The following is a 24,633-nucleotide window of genomic DNA, read 5'->3' on the forward strand; positions in this document are numbered from 1 at the left end:
CTGAAGAAATATCTAAGGAAGTATCCCGTAGTCTATGGGAAAGAGAGGAATTCAAGGAAGATTTCTTGGAGAAGATAAATCCTTTTTTTTTCCACTCAGGCACTGTAAAATGGGCAGCACTCTGCTATATGCCGCCTGAAAGGTGGGGCCTGCAGAAGGCAAAGCTTGAGCAAAAGCTTGGAAGCCAAGCTGTGTCGAGAACAGGTGGAAATTATGGTTGAGACAGTACTCAACCATACGTGAGAGGCAGGAGGGACTAAACCCAGCCTTTGAACTGGGTTTAGGGATTTGGAATATTAATAGATTCTGAAGTCACTGGAACATCATGGATAGAAATAACAGATTCAGAAGAATGCTTTAGAAAAAGAACTCTATGGAGGACAGGTTGGGGGTAGGAAGAGATCTAAGTGGAGGCAACACTAGTAAAGTCCAGACAGGAATTAATGAAATGTTGAGCCAAGTCTATGAAAGCAACAGGAAAGGAAGTACAGAAATCCACAGGCTGACTCTGGAAGATGGAAGAGTGGGAACCAACAAGAATAAAAGCAAAGGCAGAAAGGATGGGTGGTGATGCCATTGCCATTAACCAAACCCAGAAATCAGGAGGAGGAGTACAGAGGTGAGGCAAATCAATGAAAGTGTCCAATATGTTAAGTCTCAGGGGTTTGTAAGACATATTTATGTAACTGTAGGTGTACAAATCATGAGAGAGGTCACCAGGCCAATGAAACTGAGTCATTTTTGCAAATGATATTTGAAACTGTGAGGGTGCATTAAACTAGTAAGGAAGATGGCATAGCATTGAGAGAGGGCTGGAGCCTTGGAGAATGCTGTACATGTGAGAAAGACAAGGCATAAAGGAGCTTAACAGAGACAGAAGTAGCATCAGGAAAGAGTGTGTTTCTGGAGACCAAAGGAGTTTGTAGTTGATTTACAATGCTGTCAGATTTTTTTTTTTTTTTTTTGAAGTATAGTTGATTTACAATGTTGTGTTAGTCTCAGGTGAACAGCAAGATGATTCAATTACACATATACATGTATCTATTCTTCAGGATTCTTTCCCCATAGGGAAGAATATTTTGAGGAACTGCTGTTGGTAAACTGCTGCTAAGTCACTTCAGTCGTGTCCGACTCTGTGCAACCCCATAGACGGCAGCCCACCAGGCTCCCCCGTCCCTGGGATTCTCCAGGCAATAACACTGGAGTGGGTTGCCATAACTAGAAAAGCTGAAAACTAAGCAAGGACTACTGGGTGAGGTGAGAGGGTCACTGGCAACTTAGGGGGAGCAGTTTGAGAAGCAGTGGCAGAAGCAGAATCAACTGCCTAAGGAGAGGAGGCTAAGGTATATCACATCAGTTACTTTTAGAAGAAATTTGAGAAGGGAAGAGAGTGAGAAACGAAAGTGGCTTGAGGAAGGAGAGGGGTATTTTAGGTTCATTCTTGTAGCCACAAACTGCGCTCTTCATAGCAAGAACATAGCTGTGCATGAAAGGAAGAAGGATGTGAGCCTTTTTTATTTAACACAAAACTCCAGACCTAAATTACCATCTGGGAAGGAAGGAGGGAGACATAATCTCTATTTATCAGACTCAGATTTTGCTTCGGCAGTTTTGACTAAGTCTTGCACAGCCGTATAAACGCCATCCCTCCACTCTAAATAAAACAACAAACCACCACCACTCCCTCCGCTTCTACGTAATCTGGAAAAACCAAGCAGGTACAACTTGTCCGAGTCCTTCGCCTCTCCGAGCCGGCTTTAAACCTGAGAGTGCCCAGCTCAGCTCTCTGGTGGGTCCGGCCCGATGAGCAGCTCCTGACGCGGAGTCCAGCGTAAACCCAACAGAGTCGCTCCAGTTTCGTGCATCTGATCCTCCCACGACGCTAAGGCTTCGCGGGCCATGGCCTCCGTGCGAACATCAAGTACAGTTAGAAACCCCCTCGGCCCTGCCTGCAGCTCCTTCGGCCCACTGTAGTCGGCCTCCATTACTCTTTTCCCGAGAGGCACCTCCCTCGAGAAAATGAAACCTGGTGCCATCAGCTGAAGCAAAAGGGTGGGACCTTTTTACTAGGCACACGGAAAAGGCAGAATCGACTTCAGACAGCAAAGGGGTGTGCTGCCCGGCCTGGTCACCAGGACGCCCCGCCCAGGCCCGCCCTCTAGGCATCAGGGACTACATTTCCCAGAGGCCTCAGCGGCCCCGAGGGGCTGGCCGGTCCGCTCTCCGCTCACACTGCGCGGTGACTGGCTTCCTCGGAGGAGGGCGGGGCCTAGTCCAGCCAATGGGTGAGGGGCTCGTTACGGCGGCGGAAGCAGCGGCGCTGGGTTGAGGGGTGGGGGGCAGAGTGCTAGCGCCTCGGCGGTGGCGGCGGGTCCCGGAGCCCGAGGACGTCGGCTCCACAGGCGGAGAGCGCACGGAAGCAAGCTCAAAGTGGCGCGGCGGCCACTTGGAGCAGCACTCAAGTAATGGCGGGACGGGCGCCCAGGAGCCAAGGGGAGGGGAGGAGACGAGGGGGCGGGGCGGCCGAGCCGGGCTGCAGCGTCCGTCCCGCTGCGCGTCCCCGGGGAAGGGCAGCGGTGCCTCGTCTCCTGCGGCGTAGACCTGGGCTCTTTCGCGAGCTGAGCATGGCAGTTGGCCCGGCGGCAAAGGCCCGGTGTCCTGCGGCAAGGAAAGGAGAGGCGTCGGGAGGGCTGGGCTGATCCGGGTGTGGGGGCGTGGCGGGCGTGGGCCTTGGCGGGGAAGCTGAGAGGCCGGGGGAGCGCGGGCGGGCGGGCGGCCCAAGGAGTTTGGCTCCTGGAGCAGTTTAAAGTGACTCTCCACATCCGGGCCCTGCGCCCGCCGCTTTCAGACCCCGACCGAGGCGGGGCCTCCTAGCTCCCCGCCCCTTTCGCCGGCAGCGCTTGTCTTTCTCTGCTATTGGCTCAGCCTCGAGGGCCTTGGGCTGCCCCGGCGAGGCTCGCGCCTGATTGGCTGGCAGTCGGCGGGAGGGTGGGGCGGGATCAGAGCTGGCAGACCGTGGTGGATTGGTCTGGGCACTGGAGTGACGCGCCCGGCGTGGGGCCAATGGGCAGACTAGGGAGGTAGGGGCAGGTTTGGGGGAAGAGGACTGGAGTGGAGCGGTGGCCGGGTGGCCCGGGTGAGCGGAGCCAGAGGAGCTGGACAGCAGCGGGCTCGAGGCGCGCTGCGGCGCGAGCCTTCCCGGCGGCCTCGGACCCCAGCGCTGCCACCGAGATGGGTCCTCCGCGGCCCTCTCAGCCAGGCGAGGTGGAATCGGGAGGGACGGGCGGCGGGCGGCGGCTGCAGGTAAAGAGGCATACTGGTCCTGAGCTCTTCAGAATGCCTAACCCCTCTCCGGAGAAGTCTTAGAGATCCCATGTGTCTGGAGACCCATGTTCTCCGATCTTAGCTGAGGGCTTCTGGGTGGGGGTAGGATTGCGGGTGTATCGAGGATATCGGCAGAGCTTGGCTCCTGAGAGGAAAGTGAGGGTCGATTTTAGGGAAGGTGGTGAAGGTCTCCGTTCCCTTTGGCTCGATGGCCGTCTGTGAAAGGGGTAGGATGAAATCCGTCACTGAAGGCCTGTGCAGAAAAACATGAGAATTCCTTTTGAATCCGGTCTTGATGTAAGGTTTCTGGTCCTTTCTTAGGACAGGGCATCTGCCTCCGATTTCTCCTTTGACACACTGATGACAGTTTTGTACACCTTGGTGTGAGGCTTGGCTTTCAAAGGCACAAGCCATTTGTCATGAAACTTTACAGAGAAATATATGTATTGTGTTAATACATGTCATGTGGCTGTTGCACACGATGTAGTGTCGACTTTTCCGTTTGGCAATTCACAAGTATTTGGGGGGGAGTCATAATATCCCTCAGTATCATATAAGTGATTTTACCATTAATTGAACCTATGTACATGGAAAACTTAAACAATTTAGACCATTTCTGCACTGTATATTGAACACAAGTATTATTTTCAATCAATGATGCTGCATTTGCTTTCCTAAAAGAAGGTATAGGTACTAAAAATGCTTTAATTTCTCATTATTGGTTCTAATCTCAGAATCCAGTAATAACCATGTGACTATGCACTGCAGGTGGAAATGAGTTCTCAACAGTTTCCTCGGTTAGGAACCCCTTCCACTGGGCTAAGCCAGGCTCCTTCACAGATAGCCAACAGTGGTTCTGCAGGATTGATAAACCCGGCTGCAACAGGTGAGATGTGTGATATTTTTCTGCATTGCTTTCTGCTTTTAAAATATTGCAGGTTTTCCAACTTAAAAATTAGCAAATTCTTGGTGGGGTTTTAGTAAATACTAGGTTATTGAATTTGAAGAAAGAATATATTACAATTCTAATGTACATAAGGCTTTTTTTCCATCCTGTTTTAATCACTTGATTCACATGTGCCAGAGTATAGGTGAAACTTAAAGCATGCTTATAAGATACATTTTTTAAATGTATTAATGTGTTGTTATTTAACTAAGGCCCAGAAGTATAATAATAGTGCCATGAGGGTGGGCAGAGGCATAGGAACTTATAGGAACTTACCTTTTAGAAACTTGCCTTTTAGGAACTTACTGTTTAGGAAAAGAGATTTTTCTAAAATGTGTATGCACACATATATGCAGCTTGGGTTTTAACTGTATGCTCTGAGTGCTGTAGATCAGTGAGTGGCCTCAGCTGGTAATGATTCGGCTGGCCAGGGAATGTTTGGCAATGTCTGGATACAGTTTTAGTTGTCACAGGTAGGGGTGCTTCTGGCATGTGATATTTATTTAGAGTCCCTGGATGATGCTGTTGAATATCCTACATTATGCAGGACAGCCCTCCCCACCCCCAACAAAGTATCCAGTCTAATCAGCAGTGCTGAAGTTGAGTTACTCCTTCAAATAATCTGTATATTATATATATCAAGTAAAAAGTATTATTACTTCTGTGTTGGCAAAGTGAAATAAAGTACTCCCTTTTTCTATTCCTTTCTTTAGTGCCTGATTTCTGTGCTCCTTATCATGGTATTCCTCCTACTTAACAGTAGCTGCTGACATTTTCTGAATAAGCGATAAGTTCCCAATTTTCTTGACCTTGGAACTTTACATAGTCTGGTTTTTGTGCTTTTTGTTTTTTGTGGGTTTTTTTTTTTTTTTTTTTTTTGGCTACAGTCTTACTTTTTCCTCTCCACACTTACTTATCTGGATATTCTTTGTTCTTTCCTGAGGTTTCATCTCAGATATCACTCTTCTTTGGGAAGTCTTTACTGACTTCATCATCCACAGCAGTTCAGGGTAGGACCTTCTCCTAGAAAAAAAGCCAGGACTTATCTGTCCATATTCCTTTGCATGTGCTATTCTTGCTACAGTGTAGACATCAACAAATTATTATAAAGCTGCCTCAAGTTCTTTACTCTTTAACAAATATTTTGACAGTGTTTTCTCTGGTATAAATTCACAGCGGAATTTTTTTTTTTGCCAAGCTGTGTGGCTTGCGTGATCTTAGTTCCCCAACCAGCAATTTAACCTGGGTCATGGCAGTGAATACACTAAGTCCTAATCACTGGACTGCCAGGGAATTCCCGCACCAGAATAATTTAAAGGAGCATAGTGAAGAGAATAGTTTTGAACATCAATTTGTAAGAATTATACTGCTCGTTAAGAAGGATATCAATTAGCAATAATTGCCTTCAGATTTTCTTGAGAAGGAAATCATTGACTTAGGCCGAAATTGTCTGTAATTTTACTTCTGAAACGTGTATCTTTTTTCCTTCAATTGGTCTAAGAAAGAAAACAAAAGTTTTCCTTATGTGGTTAGATATCTTTCTGTAGTTCCTGTTGCATTTATTGAAAGAAGTAATTTGGGATCCTAAGCATGTCAGGATTTTAAGTACATGTTCACAGTTCAAAAAGTATAGATTACAATCAGTTGTCTTAACTACTGCTTGAAGATTTTTTTTTTCTTTCTGATAAAAATAACTCCAAATGCCTGGAAGGAAACAATAAATGGTTTCAAAAAGAGCTTAATGGAAAATGATCAGTGCATTATAACTTAATGAAAGTGTTAAAAATCAAAGTCTTCCTGGACAAATAGGTTTGGAAGAAAGTTATGAAATTGTCCATTTTCTTTAAAATTTTACTTAGAGGAAAATCTGGGTAGTCAGGAAGGTTAAAAATCAATTGAAAATGGAAAGACAGAAGTAAAGTGGTCTTTATTCACAGTCATCGTATATACAGAAAATACTAAAGAATGTTTTAAAAAGGTGTTAGAACTAATAAGTGAAATTAGTAAAGTTGCAAGATAAAAGTTCAGTGTACAGAAATCGTTATATTTTTAAATACTAGTAATGAACAGTGAAATTTTTAAAATGTCATTTACAGTGGCATTGCTGCTGCTGCTGCTGCTAAGTCGCTTCAGTCGTGTCCGACTCTGTGCGACCCCATAGACAGCAGCCCACCAGGCTCCCCTGTCCCTGGGATTCTCCAGGCAAGAACACTGGAGTGGGTTGCCATTTCCTTCTCCAATGCGTGAAAGTGAAGTCGCTCAGTGGTGACCGACTCCTAGCGACCTCATGGACTGCAGCCTACCAGGCTCCTCCGTCCATGGGATTTGCCAGGCAAGAGTACTGGAGTGGGGTGCCATTGCCTTCTCCGACAGTGGCATTAAAAAAAACCTAAAAAATACTTAGGAATAAATTAACAAAATATGTGTATTACCTGGGGTTAGAAAACTATGTGAAACATTGCTGAGAGAAATTAAAGATCTAGGTAAAGAAAAGATCTGTCACTTTTATAGATTGGAAAACTCAGTATTTTCTTTTACCCAGAGAGACCTGTAGATTCATATAAATCCTAATCAAATTCACATCAGGTACTTTTCCAAAAACTGACAGCTGAATCTAAAATTTATGTAGAAACCAAAGGATCTAGAATAGCCAAAGCAATTTGGACAAAAAAGAAGAAAGTTGCCTTTTCTCTGCTGCCTTACTTTAAGACTTGGTATAAAGCTACACTAATGAAGATATTGTTAAATTGGCATAAATCACTGGATCATTGGAACTAACTAGAGGATCCAGAAATAAACCACAACGGTTTATTAACCACATAATGGTTAATTGATTTTTGATAAAAGTACATACAGAATTCAATAGGGTATTGACAAAATAGTATTAGAACACTAGAATATTCATATGAAAAGAAAATGAACCTTGACCTCTATGTCCACCATGCATATAAATTAACTCAATGTGTAATTGTGAACCTAAATATAAAATTTAAAATTTATAAAAGAAAACATAGAAGAAACTACTTGTTACTTTGGAGTAAGTAAAAATGGCTTAGGACACAAAAAATGCTGATTATAAAGGAGACAACTAGTATGTTGTACTAAAATGACTGCTCTGCAAAAGACATCATTAAGTAAAATAAAAGGGCAAGCCACCAAATGAGAGAGAACATTTGTGATAAACATATCAACAAAGAACTTACATCCCAAATATGTTAAAAACTCTTGTAACACAAAAGCAAAAAGACAAACAGCCGGTTTGGTTTTTTTTTTTTAATGGGCAAAATATTTGAATAGACACTTCATCAAAGATGCTGTATAAAAAGCCAAATAAACACATTAAAAAATTAAACTATTAATCCCAGGGCAATGCAAATTAAAAACAATAGAAACCACTGTACACCCACCAGAATGACTAAAAAAGACTGACAATACCAAGTTTTGACATGTTTGTGGAGCAAGTAGAACCCATATATTGGTGGGAATGCAAAATAATTTAGCCACTTTGGAAAACAGTTTGATACAGTGTCTTAAAAAATTAAACAGGAGCTTACCATACAACCCAGCAATCTCATTTCTAGGTATTTACCCAAGATAAATGAAAATATGTATCACACATACAGTGATTTCCTCAGTGGTTCGTAGAAGCCTTATTCATGATAGCCAAACACTGGAAAGAACCCAAATTTTATCAACTGGTGACTGGATGAGCAAAGTTTGGTTTGATCCATACAGTGGAATTCTACTCAGTAATAAAAAGAAGCAAACTAGCATTACATGTAATAAAATGGAGGAGCGTCAGAAGCATTTTATTGAGAGAAAGAAGCCAGACCCAAAGGACCACTTATTGTGTGGTTCTATTTATGTGAAATTCCAGAAAAGACCAAATAATAGTGATAGAATGCAGATCAGTGGTTTCTAAGGAGTAGGGATGGGCGGGGAGGGAATTGACTGCAGAGGGGCATGAATGAACTTGTTAGAGTAATAGGCATTGTTCTATGTCGCGATTGTGTTGTGATTACAGTACTGAATACGTTTGTGTGCATTTAATTTTATAGAACAAATTAGTAGATTTTATATGTAAATTATACCTCAGTAAGGCCGAATAATTAAAAAAGATCTAGAGATATGAACATATATTTCCCTTTGTGACCTGTGATCATATAAAAAGAACTTCAACATGGAAATGTTCATTAAAACCACAATAAGATACCCAGTACACACCCACTAGAATGTCTGCATATCAAGAATTGGTGAGGATGAGGAGCAACTGGACTACTAATATGCTGCTGGTGGAAACTTCAGATAAGTCAACCACTTTGGAAAGTAATTTGACAGTTTCGTATAAAGTTTACTATTTGACCTAACCAATCTGCTAATTTGTTGGTGAACGCATGCTAAATCGCTTCAGTTGTGTTTGAGTCTTTGCGACCCTATGGACTGTAGCCTGCCAGGCTCCTCTGCCCGTAGGATTCCCCAGGCATGAATACTAGAGTGGGTTGCTATGCCTTTCTCCAGAGGATCTTCTGACCCAGGGATCAAACCCGTTTCTCTTACATCTCCTGCATTGGCGGTTGGGTTCTTTACCACTAGTGCCACCAGATGTTGGTGAGAATGTTAAAAAAAAAAACACTGAACTCTTAGAATAGCTGTTTTATTGTATGCAAATTATACCTCAATAAAGTGCTTTAAAAAATTTTTTTTAATCAAAATTTTAAAAAATTTTTTTAAATCTAGGAGAAAAATCAATATATAACAAAATATAAAATATACTTTAATCTTTTCTCCCAGCAATTTTGATTCCAGCTTGTGTTTCTTCCAGTCCAGTGTTTCTCATGATGTACTCGGCATATAAGTTAAATAAGCAGGGTGACAATATACAGCCTTGACGTACTCTTTTTCCTATTTGGAACCAGTCTGTTGTTCAATGTCCACTTCTAACTGTTGCTTCCTGACCTGCATACAGGTTTCTCAAGAGGCAGGTCAGGTGGTCTGGTATTCCCATCTCTTTCAGAATTTTCCACAGTTTATTGTGATCCACACAGTCAAAGGCTTTGGCATAGTCAATAAGCAGAAATAGATGTTTTTCTGGAACTCTCTTGCTTTTTCCATGATCCAGTGGATGTTGGCAATTTGATCTCTGGTTCCTCTGCCTTTTCTAAAACCTGCTAGAACATCAGGAAGTCCACGGTTCACGTACTGCTGAAGCCTGGCTTGGAGAATGTTGAGCATTACTTCACTAGCGTGTGAGATGAGTACAATTGTGTGGTAGTTTGAGCATTCTTTGGCATTGCCTTTCTTTGGGATTGGAATGAAAACTGACCTTTTCCAGTTCTGTGGCCACTGCTGAGTTTTCCAGATTTGCTGGCATATTGAGTGCAGCACTTTCACAGCATCATCTTTCAGGATTTGAAATAGCTCCACTGGAATTCCATCACCTCCACTAGCTTTGTTCGTAGTGATGCTTTCTAAGGCCCACTTGACTTCACATTCCAGGATGTCTGGCTCTAAGTGAGTGATCGCACCATCATGATTATCTGGGTCATGAAGATCTTTTTTGTACAGTTCTTCTGTGTATTCTTGCTACCTGTTCTTAATATCTTCTGCTTCTGTTAGGTCCATACCATTTCTGTCCTTTATCAAGCCCATCTTTGCATGAAATGTTCCCTTGGTATCTCTAATTTTCTTGAAGAGATCTCTAGTCTTTCCCATTCTGTTGTTTTCCTCTATTTGTTTGCATTGATTGCTGAGGAAGGCTTTCTTATCTCTTCTTGCTATTCTTTGGAACTCTGCATTCAGATGCTTGTATCTTTCCTTTTTCCTTTGCTTTTCACTTCTCTTCTTTTCACAGCTATTTGCAAGGCCTCCCCAGACAGCCATTTTGCTTTTTTGCATTTCTTTTCCATGGCGATGGTCTTGATCCCTGTCTCCTGTACAATGTCATGAACCTCATTCCATAGTTCATCAGGCACTCTTATCTATCAGATCTAGGCCCTTAAATCACAAGCTGGAATCAAGATTGCCGGGAGAAATAACAATAACCTCAGATATGCAGATGATACCACCCTTATGGCAGAAAGTGAAGAGGAACTCAAAAGCTTCTTGATGAAAGTGAAAGTGGAGAGTGAAAAATTTGGCTTAAAGCTCAACATTCAGAAAACGAAGATCATGGCATCTGGTCCCATCACTTCATGGGAAATAGATGGGGAAACAGTGGAAACAGTGTCAGACTATTTTTTGGGGCTCCAAAATCACTGCAGATGGTGACTGCAGCCATGAAATTAAAAGAGCTTACTCCTTGGAAGGAAAGTTATGACCAACCTAGATAGCATATTGAAAAGCAGAGACATTACTTTGCCAACAAAGGTCCATCTCGTCAAGGCTATGGTTTTTCCAGTGGTCATGTATGGGTGTGAGAGTTGAACTGTGAAGAAGGCTGAGCGCCGAAGAATTGATGCTTTTGAACTGTGGTGTTGGAGAAGACTCCTGAGAGTCCCTTGGACTGGAAGGAGATCCAACCAGTCCATTCTGAAGGAGATCAGCCCTGGGATTTCTTTGGAAGGAATGATGCTAAAGCTGAAACTCCAGTACTTTGGCCACCTCATGTGAAGAGTTGACTCATTGGAAAAGACTCTGATGCTGGGATGGATTGGGGGCAGGAGGAGAAGGGGACAACAGAGGATGAGATGGCTGGATGGGATCACTGACTCGATGGACGTGAGTGTGGGTGAACTTCGGGAGTTGGTGATGGACAGGGAGGCCTGGCGTGCTGCGATTCATGGGGTCACAAAGAGTCAGACACGACTGAGCGACTGAACTGAACTGAATCTTTTCTCCTAGCACATTTTTCCTACAAGAAAAGAATTTCTAATTTTTTCCTGAGCAGGTCATCGAATAAGGACTCAGAGTGCCTGTAGTTATTTATTCCATAGTCACTGATAATAGCAGAAATTTGGAAATAACCTAAAAGCTCATCCATGATATAATGGTTTAAAAAACTATAGTACAACTATGCAGTGGGCATTTAGCCCTTTTAAAATGATACAGTCTATATCTATTACTCAGTGATTTCTCTCTTAGGTATATACATGTATTTAATAGAAATGATATGAATGTTCACCAAAAGACGTACATGAATATTCCTAGCACTCCTATTCATCGATAGTGAAAGAACTGAAAACTAACTGCCTGCTGGCAGTAAAATGGATAATTTGTGATTTATTCAAGAATTGGCATACTGTACTGAGAAAGATCTACAGCTACATGGAGTAACATGGATGAAGTCTCATACCTATAAGTGAAAGAGGCAGGACACAACCATTTAGTATAAGTGTATTTATATAGAGCTCAGAAATAAGATAGCAGTAACCTGTAGTGTTAGAAGTCAGCATAGTAAGTATCATTGGGAGGAGCAGTGACTGGAATCAGGCTGAACAGGGGGTTTCTGGGGAACCAGTAGGATTCTGCTGGTTGATCTAGGTGCTGGTAACTCAAGTGTGTTCAATTTGTGAAAGTTCACTAAGCTATAACATTAGTATTTGTGCACTTGTTTTATGAAGGTTGTAGTTAAATAAGGACTTCCTTGGCAGCACAGTGCCTAAGATCTGTTTTCCACTTCAGGGTTCACGGGTTCAGTTACTGCTTAGGGAACTAATATCCCACATGCAGTGTGGCACACCAAAAATAAATAAAAACCGACCTAAAATTAAAGAGCCGAGGAGTGTCTGAGGTTTTACCAAAATAGTAACTTGGAGCTTTTAGGGGATAGACTTTGGGAGCAGTTTTACTTTCTGTATAGTTTTCCAAATAATTAAAAAAAAATTTTTAAGTGTAATCTTTATATTCAGAAAAATAGCATTATTTTAGAAAAATGTTAGTGCAAATTAATATCTTCACAGTCTCTCCTCTTTCATTTACATTAGTTCCTTGATTTTTTTTTAACTTTTAAATATGTTACAAGTTCTCATGGTCCAAAATTCCAAAAGAAAGAGTATACACTAAAGAGTATCTCTTCTCCCTGTCCCCCACTCACCACTTGCTTTCCCTTCAGACAGCCAAGGTGATTTGGAGATACATTATCACTGTTCAAATATAAATGTGTTTATGTTTGTGTGTATTTTATTTTTTCTCTGTGCTGTACCTGGCTATTTTCATGTATCTTTTTCATAATAGACAATTTTTCCATAAGAGTACCTAAAAAGTTTTCCTGCTTTGTTTTTATATTTGCATGCTAGTGTAGTGTGTGAATATGCCATAGTTTACATAACCAGATCACTGTTGATGGACATGTAGGTTTTTTCAATTCCTCCTGGTATAAAAATGTTGAAACAAATAACTTGTACCCGGCAACCCACTCCAGTACTGTTGCCTGGAAAATCCCATGGGCGGAGGAGCCTGGTGGGCTGCAGTCCATGGGGTCGCTAAGAGTTGGACACGACTGTGCACTTCTCACTTTCATGCATTGGATGAAGGAAATGGCATACCACTCAATGTTCTTGCCTGGAGAATCCCAGGGACAGGGGAGCCTGGTGGGCTGCCGTCTGTGGGGTTGCACAGAGTCAGACACGACTGAAGCGACTTAGCAGCAGCAGCAGCAACTCATTTTATATATATGTTCTATATCTATAAGATACCTTTGTTTCATGGTATCCACACTCAAAATGATAGCTATGTAAATTAATAAATATGTTAACTAACTTCACTGTAGTAATTATTTCAGAATATACCATATATTAAATATTCATGCCCTCTAGCAAAAAGAAAAAAAAAAAGATACATCCCTACAAGTGGAAATGTTGAATCGCAAAGAGTGCATGCATTATAGTAACAGTAGAGCTTAACTTGTTCACTCTGTAGGGAAATTTGTTTTTAAATATTGTATGTTCTTAGACTTAAGAACTAAAGTAATCTTTTTAATATTAAGTTTTTACAACTTTTTAAATAAATATTTTAAATGAAATTGTCTTACGTCTCCTATTAGAATTTCAGCTTCTTGAGCTCATTCTTTCTCCTTCATGTCTTCACTAGTCAACGATGAATCTAGCCGAGACGCTGAAGTGGCCGCCAGGGAGCACATGGGTTCCAGCAGCTCCTTACAGGCCCGTGAAGAGAAGCAGGAGCCTGTTGTGGTAAGGCCCTACCCGCAGGTGCAGATGCTGTCTACACACCACGCTGTCGCCTCGGGCACGCCTGTCACGGTGGCAGCCCCACCAGCACACCTGACGCCAGCACTGCCACTCTCATTTTCCGAGGGACTTATGAAGGTAATGGAGAGGCTTCAAATTTCACACTGAGCCGCAGCCAAAGACTGGCTGGTATTTCTGACAATGCTCACCAAGTCTTAGGCTAGAGCCTAGGATTGTAGCTTTTTCTTGTTGACCCATCAGTCCAGCTCCTGCCTGTAACTCAGAGTTTCGCTGTTCTGCAGTGCCTAGTCCCGTGCTGCAGGGCGGTTGGCATCACAGGATCGTTTCTAGTATCCATATTGATATAGATTTTATTCAAAAGTTAATGGGCATACTAGTGTAGCTTTTATCTTGGAGTGGCATTCTTTTCCAAGATTTTATTTGCTAATTTGGGGATATCTGAGAACATCGCCTTGTGTGTATTACCTTGTGGATATGTTTTAGTTACTGGGAGTTTTGTTTATTTCCACCCAGACTTGAGGAGGCAGCACAGTATAGAAGAAAGAATGTGGGCTGTGAGCCATACAGATCTGGGCTTTATTCCCATTTCTCGTTTTTACTGTCTGTGTGGCTTTGAGCAAGGAACTTAGCCTTGCTTTGTATGTTTGCACATCTGTAAAATGGAAATGGTAGTACTTCAATGGAAAGGCTGTGATGCTAAGAGATAAAATATACAAGGCTTCTAGCATGTTTCCTGGCGTTCTCCAGGTTTGATTTGTGTGCGTATATAGAATGAAACGCATCACTAATAAAAAGCTATTGATATGTTTCGTGTGGTTTTCTGTTTGCAGCCGCCCCCGAAGCCCACCATGCCTAGCCGTCCCATTGCTCCTGCTCCACCTTCTGCCTTGTCACTTCCCCCCAAGGTTCCAGGACAGGTTACCGTTACCATGGAGAGTAGCATCCCTCAAGCTTCAGCCATTCCTGTGGCAACAATCAGTGGACAACAGGTTTTCTTCCTTTTAATTTGATGATTTTCAAACTGAGATGCCAGAGTGTTGATCATTATTTATTGAATGCCAGCAGTACATTAGGCACTGGACTAAGTTAAAAAATTAACTAGTCACAGTATTTGCAAGGGGACGAGAGTAGAGTTGACAGAGAGGGATGGCATAGGGAGTAAGACCAACACCACAGTGGTCTTGTCATTTAGCCCATATGTATTGAGTATCTGCTCTGTGCAAGGTTCCATCCACAGTGTGAGAAACAAACCTAGATAAGACAGCCCATGACTTTGAGCTCAGAGTCCAGTTGTGCTTGGTTTACAGGTACAGAACTGTAGTGGGTTAAGAGCAGCCTCACAGTAGCAGTGCTTCTCTAGGTTATTCTCTGGGGAACGTAATGTGTATCTTTTGGGGAACTGACAGGTTCCTTCAGCAGCCTACCAGTCGTGAACATTTATTTTAAAGTCTCATATTTAACTTCATTTTTTAAATTGTAATCCTCCTCCATAATATGCATTTTATTTCTTTAAATATTTTAAATTACTTACCAATGAAAACTGAATCTCAGAACTTCTCCTTAAAGTTTACAAGAAAAAAATTGGTGTTCCAAAAAGATGCACTGTGGCTTTTTCATTTTGTCATACCGCTGAATACTCCCAGAAGTGTTGAAACGTCCACCTGAGAAGCGCCGGCATCAGGGTTGGGCGAGTGTGAGGAAGGGACACTGAGGGGTGAGCTGAAGAACTCGCAGGGGAATGCCCATTGGATATTGACTCAATTTACTTAGAAATCCTGGCTGGCATAAAGAATGCGTGAATGTAGTGGCATGCAGAGGAGAGAGTGAGAGTAAGAAGAAGTAAGCTATTGGCCAAGATAGAGAAAACAAGGGTGAAAGACTACCGCTGGCAATGCGGCTGTCTGCAGGGATTCGCTCAGATGTGTCATCAGTGACAGGGACGTAGCAGCAGCGAGACCCGAGGCAGCCGATGGGTCCCCTGTCACCACGTGCCTGCTGGCCCAGGCCATCGTGCGGTGTGCTGCGTAAAGAAAGCTAACGTCCTGTCCCTCGGGTGCTCACTATCTACAAGGAGCAACCCAGCCCACATTTAGAGGCAGCTGGCTTCCCAGAAGCAATGCCTGAGCACTCATGGCTAAGACCAGACACCTGGAAATAACATCCCATCCTGTTCTTTGAAGGGACACCCCAGTAACCTGCATCACATCATGACCACAAATGTACAGATGTCTATCATCCGCAGCAATGCTCCTGGGCCCCCTCTTCACATTGGAGCTTCTCATTTACCTCGAGGTAAGGCTGCATGTTTTGTTGAAACTCTTGAAAGGCAATGACAGGTATACATTTGTTAAAAGATGCGGTAACACAAAGCATATCCAGAATAAGCTTTTTGAAGCTGCAGGACAGGAAAAATAAACTTAGATAAATGTGCATTTTTAGCATGGTCTAATAGTTGCTTATTATAGTTGTGATAACAAGTATGTGTCTGTGTGTAAACTTAAAGCAATTCAGATTTTTAGTCTGGTCTAAAAATTGTCCTTTAGTAATGAGGAGCTCCTAAAAGCTATGGTAATCTAAATATGGTCTTAATTTTTAATAAATAACTCACAAATGTTAATACTGAGCATTTTTGAAGTTTAGTGAAAATGGTTACTCAAATCTCTTTGTTCATCTGGCAGTAAGCTGAATTCGTTCTTACAATTACATTCTAATAGTTTGTACAATATTAAGTTTAGTGAGAGTTTTCAACTACTTGGTCAGAAATTGTCACCTCCTATGAGAGAGGATAAAATTATTTTGGCAAAAGCATGCTAGTGGATGCTGTCTCTTAACATACCTTAGTGGTTCTCAGGACGAGGTTCAGATACTGCAGGGGAGGTTGGTGAGGTCAAAACTAATACATGTGCCCTTCTCTCCGTGCTGACGTGGGCACTGATGGTGCGGGGCAGTGGTGGTTCACGTGGATGCAGCTGCCCGGTGCTTTCCCTGCCGGAGCCTCGGCCTGAGCCAGGGCAGCAGCACTGTGCTGTGCTGCACTGCCGAACACCTGTAGTTAGACCAAAAAGCCAGTTTCACCAAAGAACATCCTCGAAGAAGCAATACAGATTGTTAACCTCAACTTCAGCCCTTGAGTGCACATTTTCTTAATTTCTTAATTTCCTATGTGATGAAATGGGAAATACACATAAAACACTCAAGCTAAATACTGACATACTGAGCTTCTGGGGGATATAATTGCAGCTGTTTAATTGTGAGCCCAGAAGCCATACTAATGAAAAACTGCTCTTTCTCCAGGTGCAGCTGCTGCTGCAGTGATGTCCAGTTCTAAAGTGACCACGGTCCTGAGACCCACTTCGCAGCTGCCAAACGCTGCTGCAGCTCAGCCAGCAGTTCAGCACATCATCCACCAGCCCATCCAGGCACGCCGGGGCTGCGGGGAGTCAGCCAGCAAGTGTTACGGGCCTGCTCTGAGCTATTCGCTCTGCTGGGCACTGCATGAGTCCTTAAACTTTAAGTGACTTTCGATCTAGTTGCCAGGATGTAGAGCAGGCTGAATTATATACAGTATCATGTGGTCTGCTGTGAGAATTGAGGAGAGAGGTAGGGAGGCCAGGCTTTCTGTTGGGATGGGTGTGGCAGTGGGGATTCAGAGAAGTGAAGAGGGAGTGAAGGGAGCAGTGTTCTGAACAAGGCAAGAAAGCTGGCGGTTGGTTGTACACAGTGTGGAGTAAACACTAGTTAGAACTAAGTAATTCTAATTTGGATAGGGATATGTGAACCTGTAAACATTTTAAGCACATTTTTATGCACATACGTATCTGTTTTGAAGAAGACAGTCCATGCCTTTCCACTTTTTTCAAGGAAATCTGTGGCCTCAGTACTACTGAAATATACTGTGTGGTACCATGTCTCTAAATTTGAGACTCATAAGAGTATAAACTTGGTTTTTTACACGGTAGAGAGCGACTTCATTTTTTAAATACAGTGATATATGATCAAAGAAATATCTCTGAAAGTTTAATCTGGCTGAACTGTATACAGAACATGGAAGTTCAGTGCCTTTAGGGGAAAGGCTGGCAGCATGTGTGAAACAGCTTTAAGATAGTACAGGAAAAGTGATTAGAAGGCGGGGTACGCGATATCTAGCCTAGAGCTTTCACATTAAAACAAAAGGTCTTACTGGCTAATGAAAAACATTTGGAGACTAGACTAGGGCCCCAGAAGTATATGTTAGGAAGGATTGGAAAAAGAAGAGAACCAAGGTAAGGCGCTTGCTAGTGAGGAAGACGGTGCAGCAGACCCAGTGTGAGACGACAGACCATAAGAGCAGTGCAGTGGGCGCAGGCCTGCAGGTGAGGAGCAGAGCAGGAGTGAGAAGACAGTGCAGCAGACCCAGTGTGAGACGACAGACCATAAGAGCAGTGCAGTGGGCAGAGGTCTGCAGGTGAGGAGCAGAGCAGGAGTGGACAGAGCCTGCCTGGCTGCCTGCACGTGTCAGGATCAGGAAAGAGGGACTGCTCTAGAGCTCAGCTGATGGAGCTGACAGACAAGCAAGGGCAGTCCAGCGTGGAATTAGTTTGCAGGTGAAGATTTGACACTCGGACGTAGGAGTGAGGGAAGTATATCCGCATGAGAGCATCTGGGACCTGCATCTTCCGCGGGTAAAGAAGGCTGTTTCCAGGTACTCACTTTTAGCGTGCGAGCCAGCAGTTCCATCTAGTTCTGTGAAGGATTGCATAGTCATGAAAAGTGTCTACTCTCGGACCAGCACCAGATCTGTGGTAACCAGAGCTGAAGGGTTAGCTTCCAGTTTGTACTAATAGTAGGACAGAATTTTGAATCTGGTCATATTGGAAAAGGAGGGACTTGTGTACTGTCCAGTCAGAATTGGGTTTTTTGGACAATTCTGACTCTTCGCCTTCTAACAGCCTATCTCTTAAAAAGAGTTCCTTAATGAGAATGATTAGAGTTTACTTTCATTTGGATATAAACACACTTATTAGAGGCCCAGGGTTCACATTATACTTGTAGTGTTTGGCATACTTTATTTCGCTTTTTAAGTGAAGTATTTTTTTTCTCTTCTCTTGGTAGTCTCGTCCACCTGTGACCACCTCTAATACCATCCCTCCTGCTGTGGTAGCAACCGTGTCAGCCACCAGAGCTCAGTCTCCAGTCATTACTACGACAGCAGCCCATGCCACTGATTCCACACTTAGGTATATTTGGGGATCTGAAGATCAGCCATCTTGTCATCTTCCCTTCTTATCTCCTCTTTTCTCTTCCTTCTTTCATTCCTTCATTCTACTCAATATTTATTGAGTGCTTTTTTTTTAATGAGCCATGGTAGTGTTCTCCATACTGAGGTTAAAGCCATGAACAAATAAAAAGAAATTCCTGCCCTTATAGAGTTTCTCTTTTTGAAACTGTGACTGGAGACATGCAATTGAAAAATATGTTTTTTCAGGTGGCAGAGAGTGCTTTGGGGAAAAATTAGGTAAGGCAAATGGGATTTGGAGTGACAGATAGGCAGTGCAAAGGGGCTTACTATTTCATATAAGGTGATCAGGGAGGGCTTTGTTGATAGGGATACAATTGAACAGAAAATGGAAAGATACGGTAAATGAGCCCTCTGGATGTCTGGGATAAGAGTGTTCTAGGCAGTGGGAACAGTAAAAGCAAAGGCCCTGAGACAGGACAGGGACGCCTTAGCAGAGTTTGGAGCAAAGCATCACCATAATCTGAATTAGTTGGATCAGCCTGGTTGCTGGAGAGAGTGGGCTGCGAGGAGGCCAAGTTAGAAACATTGTTTAGAAGGGGATGGCAGGAATCCAGAGAGATGATCGTTGGAGGTGAGAAGACATAGTTAGATTCTGAATAGAATTCTGCAGGTAGTCAAGAGGGTTTCTGAGGAATTACGTATGGGGTTATGGGAGAAGGAGAACAGTCAGGATTATGGCAGTACTGGTTGGCTCTGCAGCTGGGAGAGTGGAGTTGCCTTAACTTGAGATGAAAAGCAATGTGAGGAGCAGGTTTGGGGCAGGAATTCCAGACTTTGATTGGGGCATTTTATGGTTGTGCTGACTTCTGAGCCCCCCAAGTGGAGATGTTGAGAAAAGTTAACATATGAATCTGGGGTCCATGGAAGTGTTCTGGACGATATAATTCAGGAAGAAAGCATGGATAAGGAAGAAGTTTTTGAGAGAGAAAATGGCTTCCAGTTGAGAGGTCTGTTGAGGGAGGCGGTGTTCTCAAGGGAAAACCAAGATTCATTAGGGCAGGAAGATAGTGGATATATTCACAGAAGAGGTTGAGGATATAGGGGATTTCGCTAAAGACCAGTTGTGAGTCCAGAGGGTATAGTGGAAAGATTGAATGTTTGAAAAATGAAGATAGTACAATTGATTTACAGACCATACAGGGAAAGAGTCTGGTCAGTGAGGGATGCCCACCAGTGTTTTTTGTGAATGACTCAGTAGGGATAAGACACGATGTTATTTGTCCTCACAGCCTTCACCATTAATATGCTTGGCGGGCCATGGGGGAAGGCAGTGGGGTGAGTCTTCCCGGGAGCATGCAAAATTCTAGTGGTCTGTCTTGATTCTTGCCATTGTTTACGTGGGTGCCAGGGAAGGGGCTTTTGGCCGTGTAAACAAGAAGTGATTTGCTGAGCAAAAGAAGGGGCAGTGGACGTGTAGAGCAGAGCTGTCAAGGGCTAGAGGCCATCTGTAAGACTTGTCTATCAGTTGCAAACAGTCTGAGGTGCCTTCTTGCTTTCTTCCTTGTTTGACCAAGTAAATGAAAAGGAGGCAAGGGAAAGAAAGCAGATTTTAGAGAGAAGGTTGAGTTTTGGGATACTGAGTTTATCTGTGAAATGATTAATCAAGTGGCTGTGGCAACAGGTTACTGAAGAAATGCCTTTGCCTGAGATACAGGATTTTGACATCATTAACACAGTCCGTAGTTGAAGCTTTAGGTAACTGAGTCTATCCAGGGGGAATAAATACAATGAGAAGAGGGCCTGGAACAGAACTCTGAAGAAAGTGACACCTAAATGCAGGAAAGTGCCTAGGACTTAACTTTAACCACTAGCTCTGTCATTTGCTACTTGTGTCATTTATTGGTGACTTCTGTGTTGGTCACTTAGTCGTGTCTGACTCTTTGTGACCCCATGGACCGTAGCCCACCAGGCTCCTCTGTCCATGGGATTCTCCAGGCAAGAACACTGGAGCGGATTGCCATTTCCTTCTCCATGTGTAACCTTCAGCAAGTTTTAAAGTTAATCTAATCCTTAGTCTCCTTTTCAATAAAATGAAGACACTTTACTTTTTGGTAATAGTCTATATTGTCTGAGGTACAAAGAGATATAATTGCCCACTATAAAATAGACTATGTGTTATTCATGTTAACTTTATAGCACCTTTAAAAAATTAATACATTCAGATGGTGTGATGAAATTCAGGGTTAGATTTTTTTCTTTAAACTATGTTGAATTATCTGTCTTTTCCAGTCTATTGTGTTTTTACTAAAAAAATGGATGTTGAACTTTGTCAGATATATTTTCAGCATATAACACTATCTCTTCACTCATAAAACAAATATGTGTTGTATACCCCCTCTGAGCCAGTCACTACTCTAGGCATTAGAAATGCACTAGGGAGTTAAACAGACATAAACTGTAATGATCAAATGATTTTTTTCTGTTTAAATGATCCATAACTATGATAAATTTCAAATTTCTCAGTTCAGTTCAATCACTGAGTCATGTCCGACTCTTTGCGACCCCATGAACTGCAGCATGCCAGGCTTCCCTATCCATCACCAACTCCTGGAGTCCACCCAAACCCGTGTCCATTGAGTCAGTGATGCTATCCAACCATCTCATCCTCTGTCGTCCCCTTCTCCTCCTGCCCTCTATCTTTCCCAGCATCAGGGTCTTTTCTAATGAGTCAGCTCTTCGCATCAGGTGGCCTAAGTATTGGAGTTTCAGCTTCAACATCAGTCCCTCCAATGAACACCCAGGACTTATCTCCTTTAGGATGGACTGGTTGGATCTCCTTGCAATCCAAGGGACTCTAAAGAGTCTTCTCCAACACCACAGTTCAAAAGCATCAATTCTTCCGCGCTCAGCTTTCTTCACAGTCCAACTCTCACATCCATACATGACCACTGGAAAAACCATAGCCTTGGCTAGACGGACCTTTGTTGGCAAAGTAATGTCTTCTGTGTTGGTCACTTAGTCGTGTCTGACTCTTTGTGACCCCATGGACCGTAGCCCACCAGGCTCCTGCTTTTTCTTATGTCTAGGTTGGTCATCACTTTCCTTCCAAGGAGCAAGCATCTTTTAATTTCATGGCTGCAGTCACCATCTGCAGTGATTTTGGAGCCCCAAAAATAAAGTCTGACACTGTTTCCACTGTTTCCCCATCTATTTCCCATGAAGTGATGGGACCAGATGCCATGATCTTAGTTTTCTGAATGTTGAGTTTTAAGCCAACTTTCTCACTCTCCTCTTTCACTTTCATCAAGAGGCTTTTTAGTACCTCTTCACTTTCTGCCATAAGGGTGGTGTCATCTGCATATCTGAGGTTATTGATATTTCTCCTGGCAATCTTGATTCCAGCTTGTGCTTCTTCCAGCCCAGTGTTTTTCATGATGTACTGTGCATATAAGTTAAATAAGCAGGGTGACATATACAGCCTTGACATACTCCTTTTCCTATTTGGAACCAGTCTGTTGTTCCATGTCCAGTTCTAACTGTTGCTTCCTGACCAGCATACAGATTTCTCAAGAGGCAGGTCAGGTGGTCTGGTATTCCCATCTTTTTCAGAATTTTCCACAGTTTATTGTGATCCACACAGTCCGAGGCTTTGGCATAGTCAATAAAGCAGAAATAGATGTTTTTCTGGAACTGTCTTGCTTTTTCCATGATCCAATGGATATTGGCAATTTGATCTCTGGTTCCTCTGCCTTTTGTAAAACCAATTCTAATGTCTAATTCCCTTTAAATTCTAGAGATAGATGGTGGACTTCCCTGGTGGTCCAGTGTTAAAAAACTCATCTTCCATGCAGGGGATGCACGTTTGAGCCCTGGTCAGGGACCTAGAAGCCTACATGCTTCAGAGCAGCTAAGCCTGCACACCACACCTGTTGAGTCTGTGTGCCATAACTAGGCGATGAAAGATCCACATGATGCAATGAAGGGCCCACGTGCCCCAGCTAAGACCCGACTCAGCCAAATAAACTTAACTTCTAGAGACAGAAAGTTTAAACAGACCGATTTCCATAGAAAAACATAGAAAATTTCAAAGCACTATCTCCCAGAAAATCACCTGGCCCAGATGATTTCATTGAACTCTACCGCACTCTAAAAGATCCAATAAACGGAAGATAATTAAATTAGTTCAAGAACTGGAAAAAGAAAGGAAATTTCCAAAGAAATTTAAGTGGTGTGTCTTCATCTGTTAAATAAATTCAGTCCTGTCTGCCAGTTCTTTTATCATTTTTTTGTTGTTCTTCATCACTTACTGGAACAAAATTTATTCTCTTTTGCCAAGGGCCGAAAGAATATTGTATCTGTAGATCCAATATTTTGAATTTTCACAGGCTCTAAATTGTTTCCCAGATGAATATCCTTACACTTAAAAAATAGTTTGGCTGATAAAGAACTTTTTTGGTTCCTGTGTTATTTTTTCTTTTAAATTTTATTTATTTGTTTATTCATTTTGGCTGTACTGGGTCTTCATTGTTACACATGGACTTTGTCTAGTTGGGGCTAACAGAGGCTACTCGCTAGTTGGGGTGCGCAGGCTTCCCGTTGCTGTGGGTTTCTTGTTGTAGAGCACAGGCTTTGGAACGTGCTGGCTGCAGTAGTTAGGCTCTTGGGCTCCAGAGTGTGAGCTCAGTAATTGTGGCAGATGCGCTTGGGTGCCCTGCAGCACGTACAGTCTTCCCAAAGCGGAGGTTGAACCTGTTTCTCCTGCAGTGGCAGGCAGATTCTTAACCACTGGACCACCAGGGAAGTCCTGGTTTCCGTATTTTTTTCCATGAGTATTTTCATGAGATATTTTCTCTGCTTTCTAGAGCTGAGTAGTCTATAGCCTGATTTTTTTTTAACCTTGTTTGTCTTTGAATTTCAAGAACTTTTTTAGGACGTGTTTCACCATTACCATTATGTATTGGTTTGTTCTGGAATATGATGTGCCTTTTTAATCTGCACCATAACACTGTATTTATGAAAGTTTTTGTGAATTGTATCTTTTTATATTTATTCAATTTTGTTCTATTTTTTGGGGTGGGGAGGAACATCTGATGATGTGCTTGTTGGATCTTTTTGCATGACTTCCTTGTCTAACCCTTTTAAACTATTTTTTTCCTCTCTTGTCTCTGCTTACTTTTCTCATGGTTTTTCTGCCCCTTACCAAACCCTCAGCACTGTGTCTCAAGCTCTACTGCTAATTCTGCCTTCATTCCTGACACAGCTGAATGTTTTTTTTTCTGGTTCTCTCTCGAGTGCTCCCCTTTTATTTTGTCTTCTGTTGTCTCATCGTCACTTCCAGTGAGCTCCTAGGTCTCTGCTTTGCGTTTTCATTCCATAGAAGCAGGTATGTCATTCAGTTCCTTAATTCATGGCACAGTTTCCGTCTGCCTGGTGAGAACATTTACAGTGGACACCCTCACTTCTGTCCACCTTTTTTCTTGCACCATCTTTAATTAGATACCGTTCTGGTTCTTTTCTGAATCCTAATCTTTGAATGAACTTACTCTGGACCAACCAACCATCTGTAGTTGGTTCTTATAGGCTGAGCTCTGTACTGGGTTAGAAGTTTTCCTGAAGACTCGGGATGCTGTTTTGAGGGGTTTTGGCCATTACTTCTCTCTTGCCAATGAAAATGCACTGCTGAAAATGGCAGTTTCTCTCTTTCTGAGTTTCACCACACGGTTTCCCTGTGGAGCTTATCTGTATCTGTGCAAGTCCTAGTTCATGCCTTGCCTCTTGGATCTTGAAACTGGTCAGGGTCCAGGTTCTGCTTTAATGTCATCTCCCACTGTTATAGACCATTTTGGTTTACTGGGTCAGAGTATGCTCCTCACTTTGAAGAACTATACTGGATCTTATCTCTTAAATTCAGTTTGTAAACCCATTCACTAATATCCCACCAGGTCTGATTTTAAAGCATTTTGAGAGAGGATCCCTATGGTGAAACCATTGCTTAGTTT

General features: G+C 42.8%; 1 protein-coding gene across 9 annotated transcripts in view; it reads left to right on the forward strand.

Annotated features, from left to right (window-relative positions):
* The first annotated feature begins 2,102 nt into the window (after positions 1-2,102).
* SAP130 (Sin3A associated protein 130) overlaps positions 2,103-24,633 on the forward strand; it is a 76,786-nt gene continuing 54,255 nt past the window's right edge. For 2 of the 9 annotated variants that reach the window (XM_025272912.2, XM_025272946.2), the window contains exons 1-7: positions 3,085-3,303; positions 4,093-4,210; positions 13,298-13,533; positions 14,247-14,405; positions 15,597-15,708; positions 16,711-16,835; positions 18,508-18,632. In XM_025272912.2, the coding sequence (XP_025128697.1) occupies positions 3,232-3,303; positions 4,093-4,210; positions 13,298-13,533; positions 14,247-14,405; positions 15,597-15,708; positions 16,711-16,835; positions 18,508-18,632 (947 nt within the window). In that variant the 5' untranslated portion in view covers positions 3,085-3,231. Of the gene's footprint in view, positions 2,463-2,503; positions 2,669-3,084; positions 3,304-4,092; positions 4,211-13,297; positions 13,534-14,246; positions 14,406-15,596; positions 15,709-16,710; positions 16,836-18,507; positions 18,633-24,633 lie in introns of those variants that run through there. The other 7 variants (XM_006061565.3, XM_025272954.2, XM_006061562.3 and 4 more) reach the window with 5 other exon arrangements.

Source organism: Bubalus bubalis, chromosome 2, assembly GCF_019923935.1.
Source record: "Bubalus bubalis isolate 160015118507 breed Murrah chromosome 2, NDDB_SH_1, whole genome shotgun sequence".
NCBI lineage: Eukaryota > Metazoa > Chordata > Mammalia > Artiodactyla > Bovidae > Bubalus > Bubalus bubalis.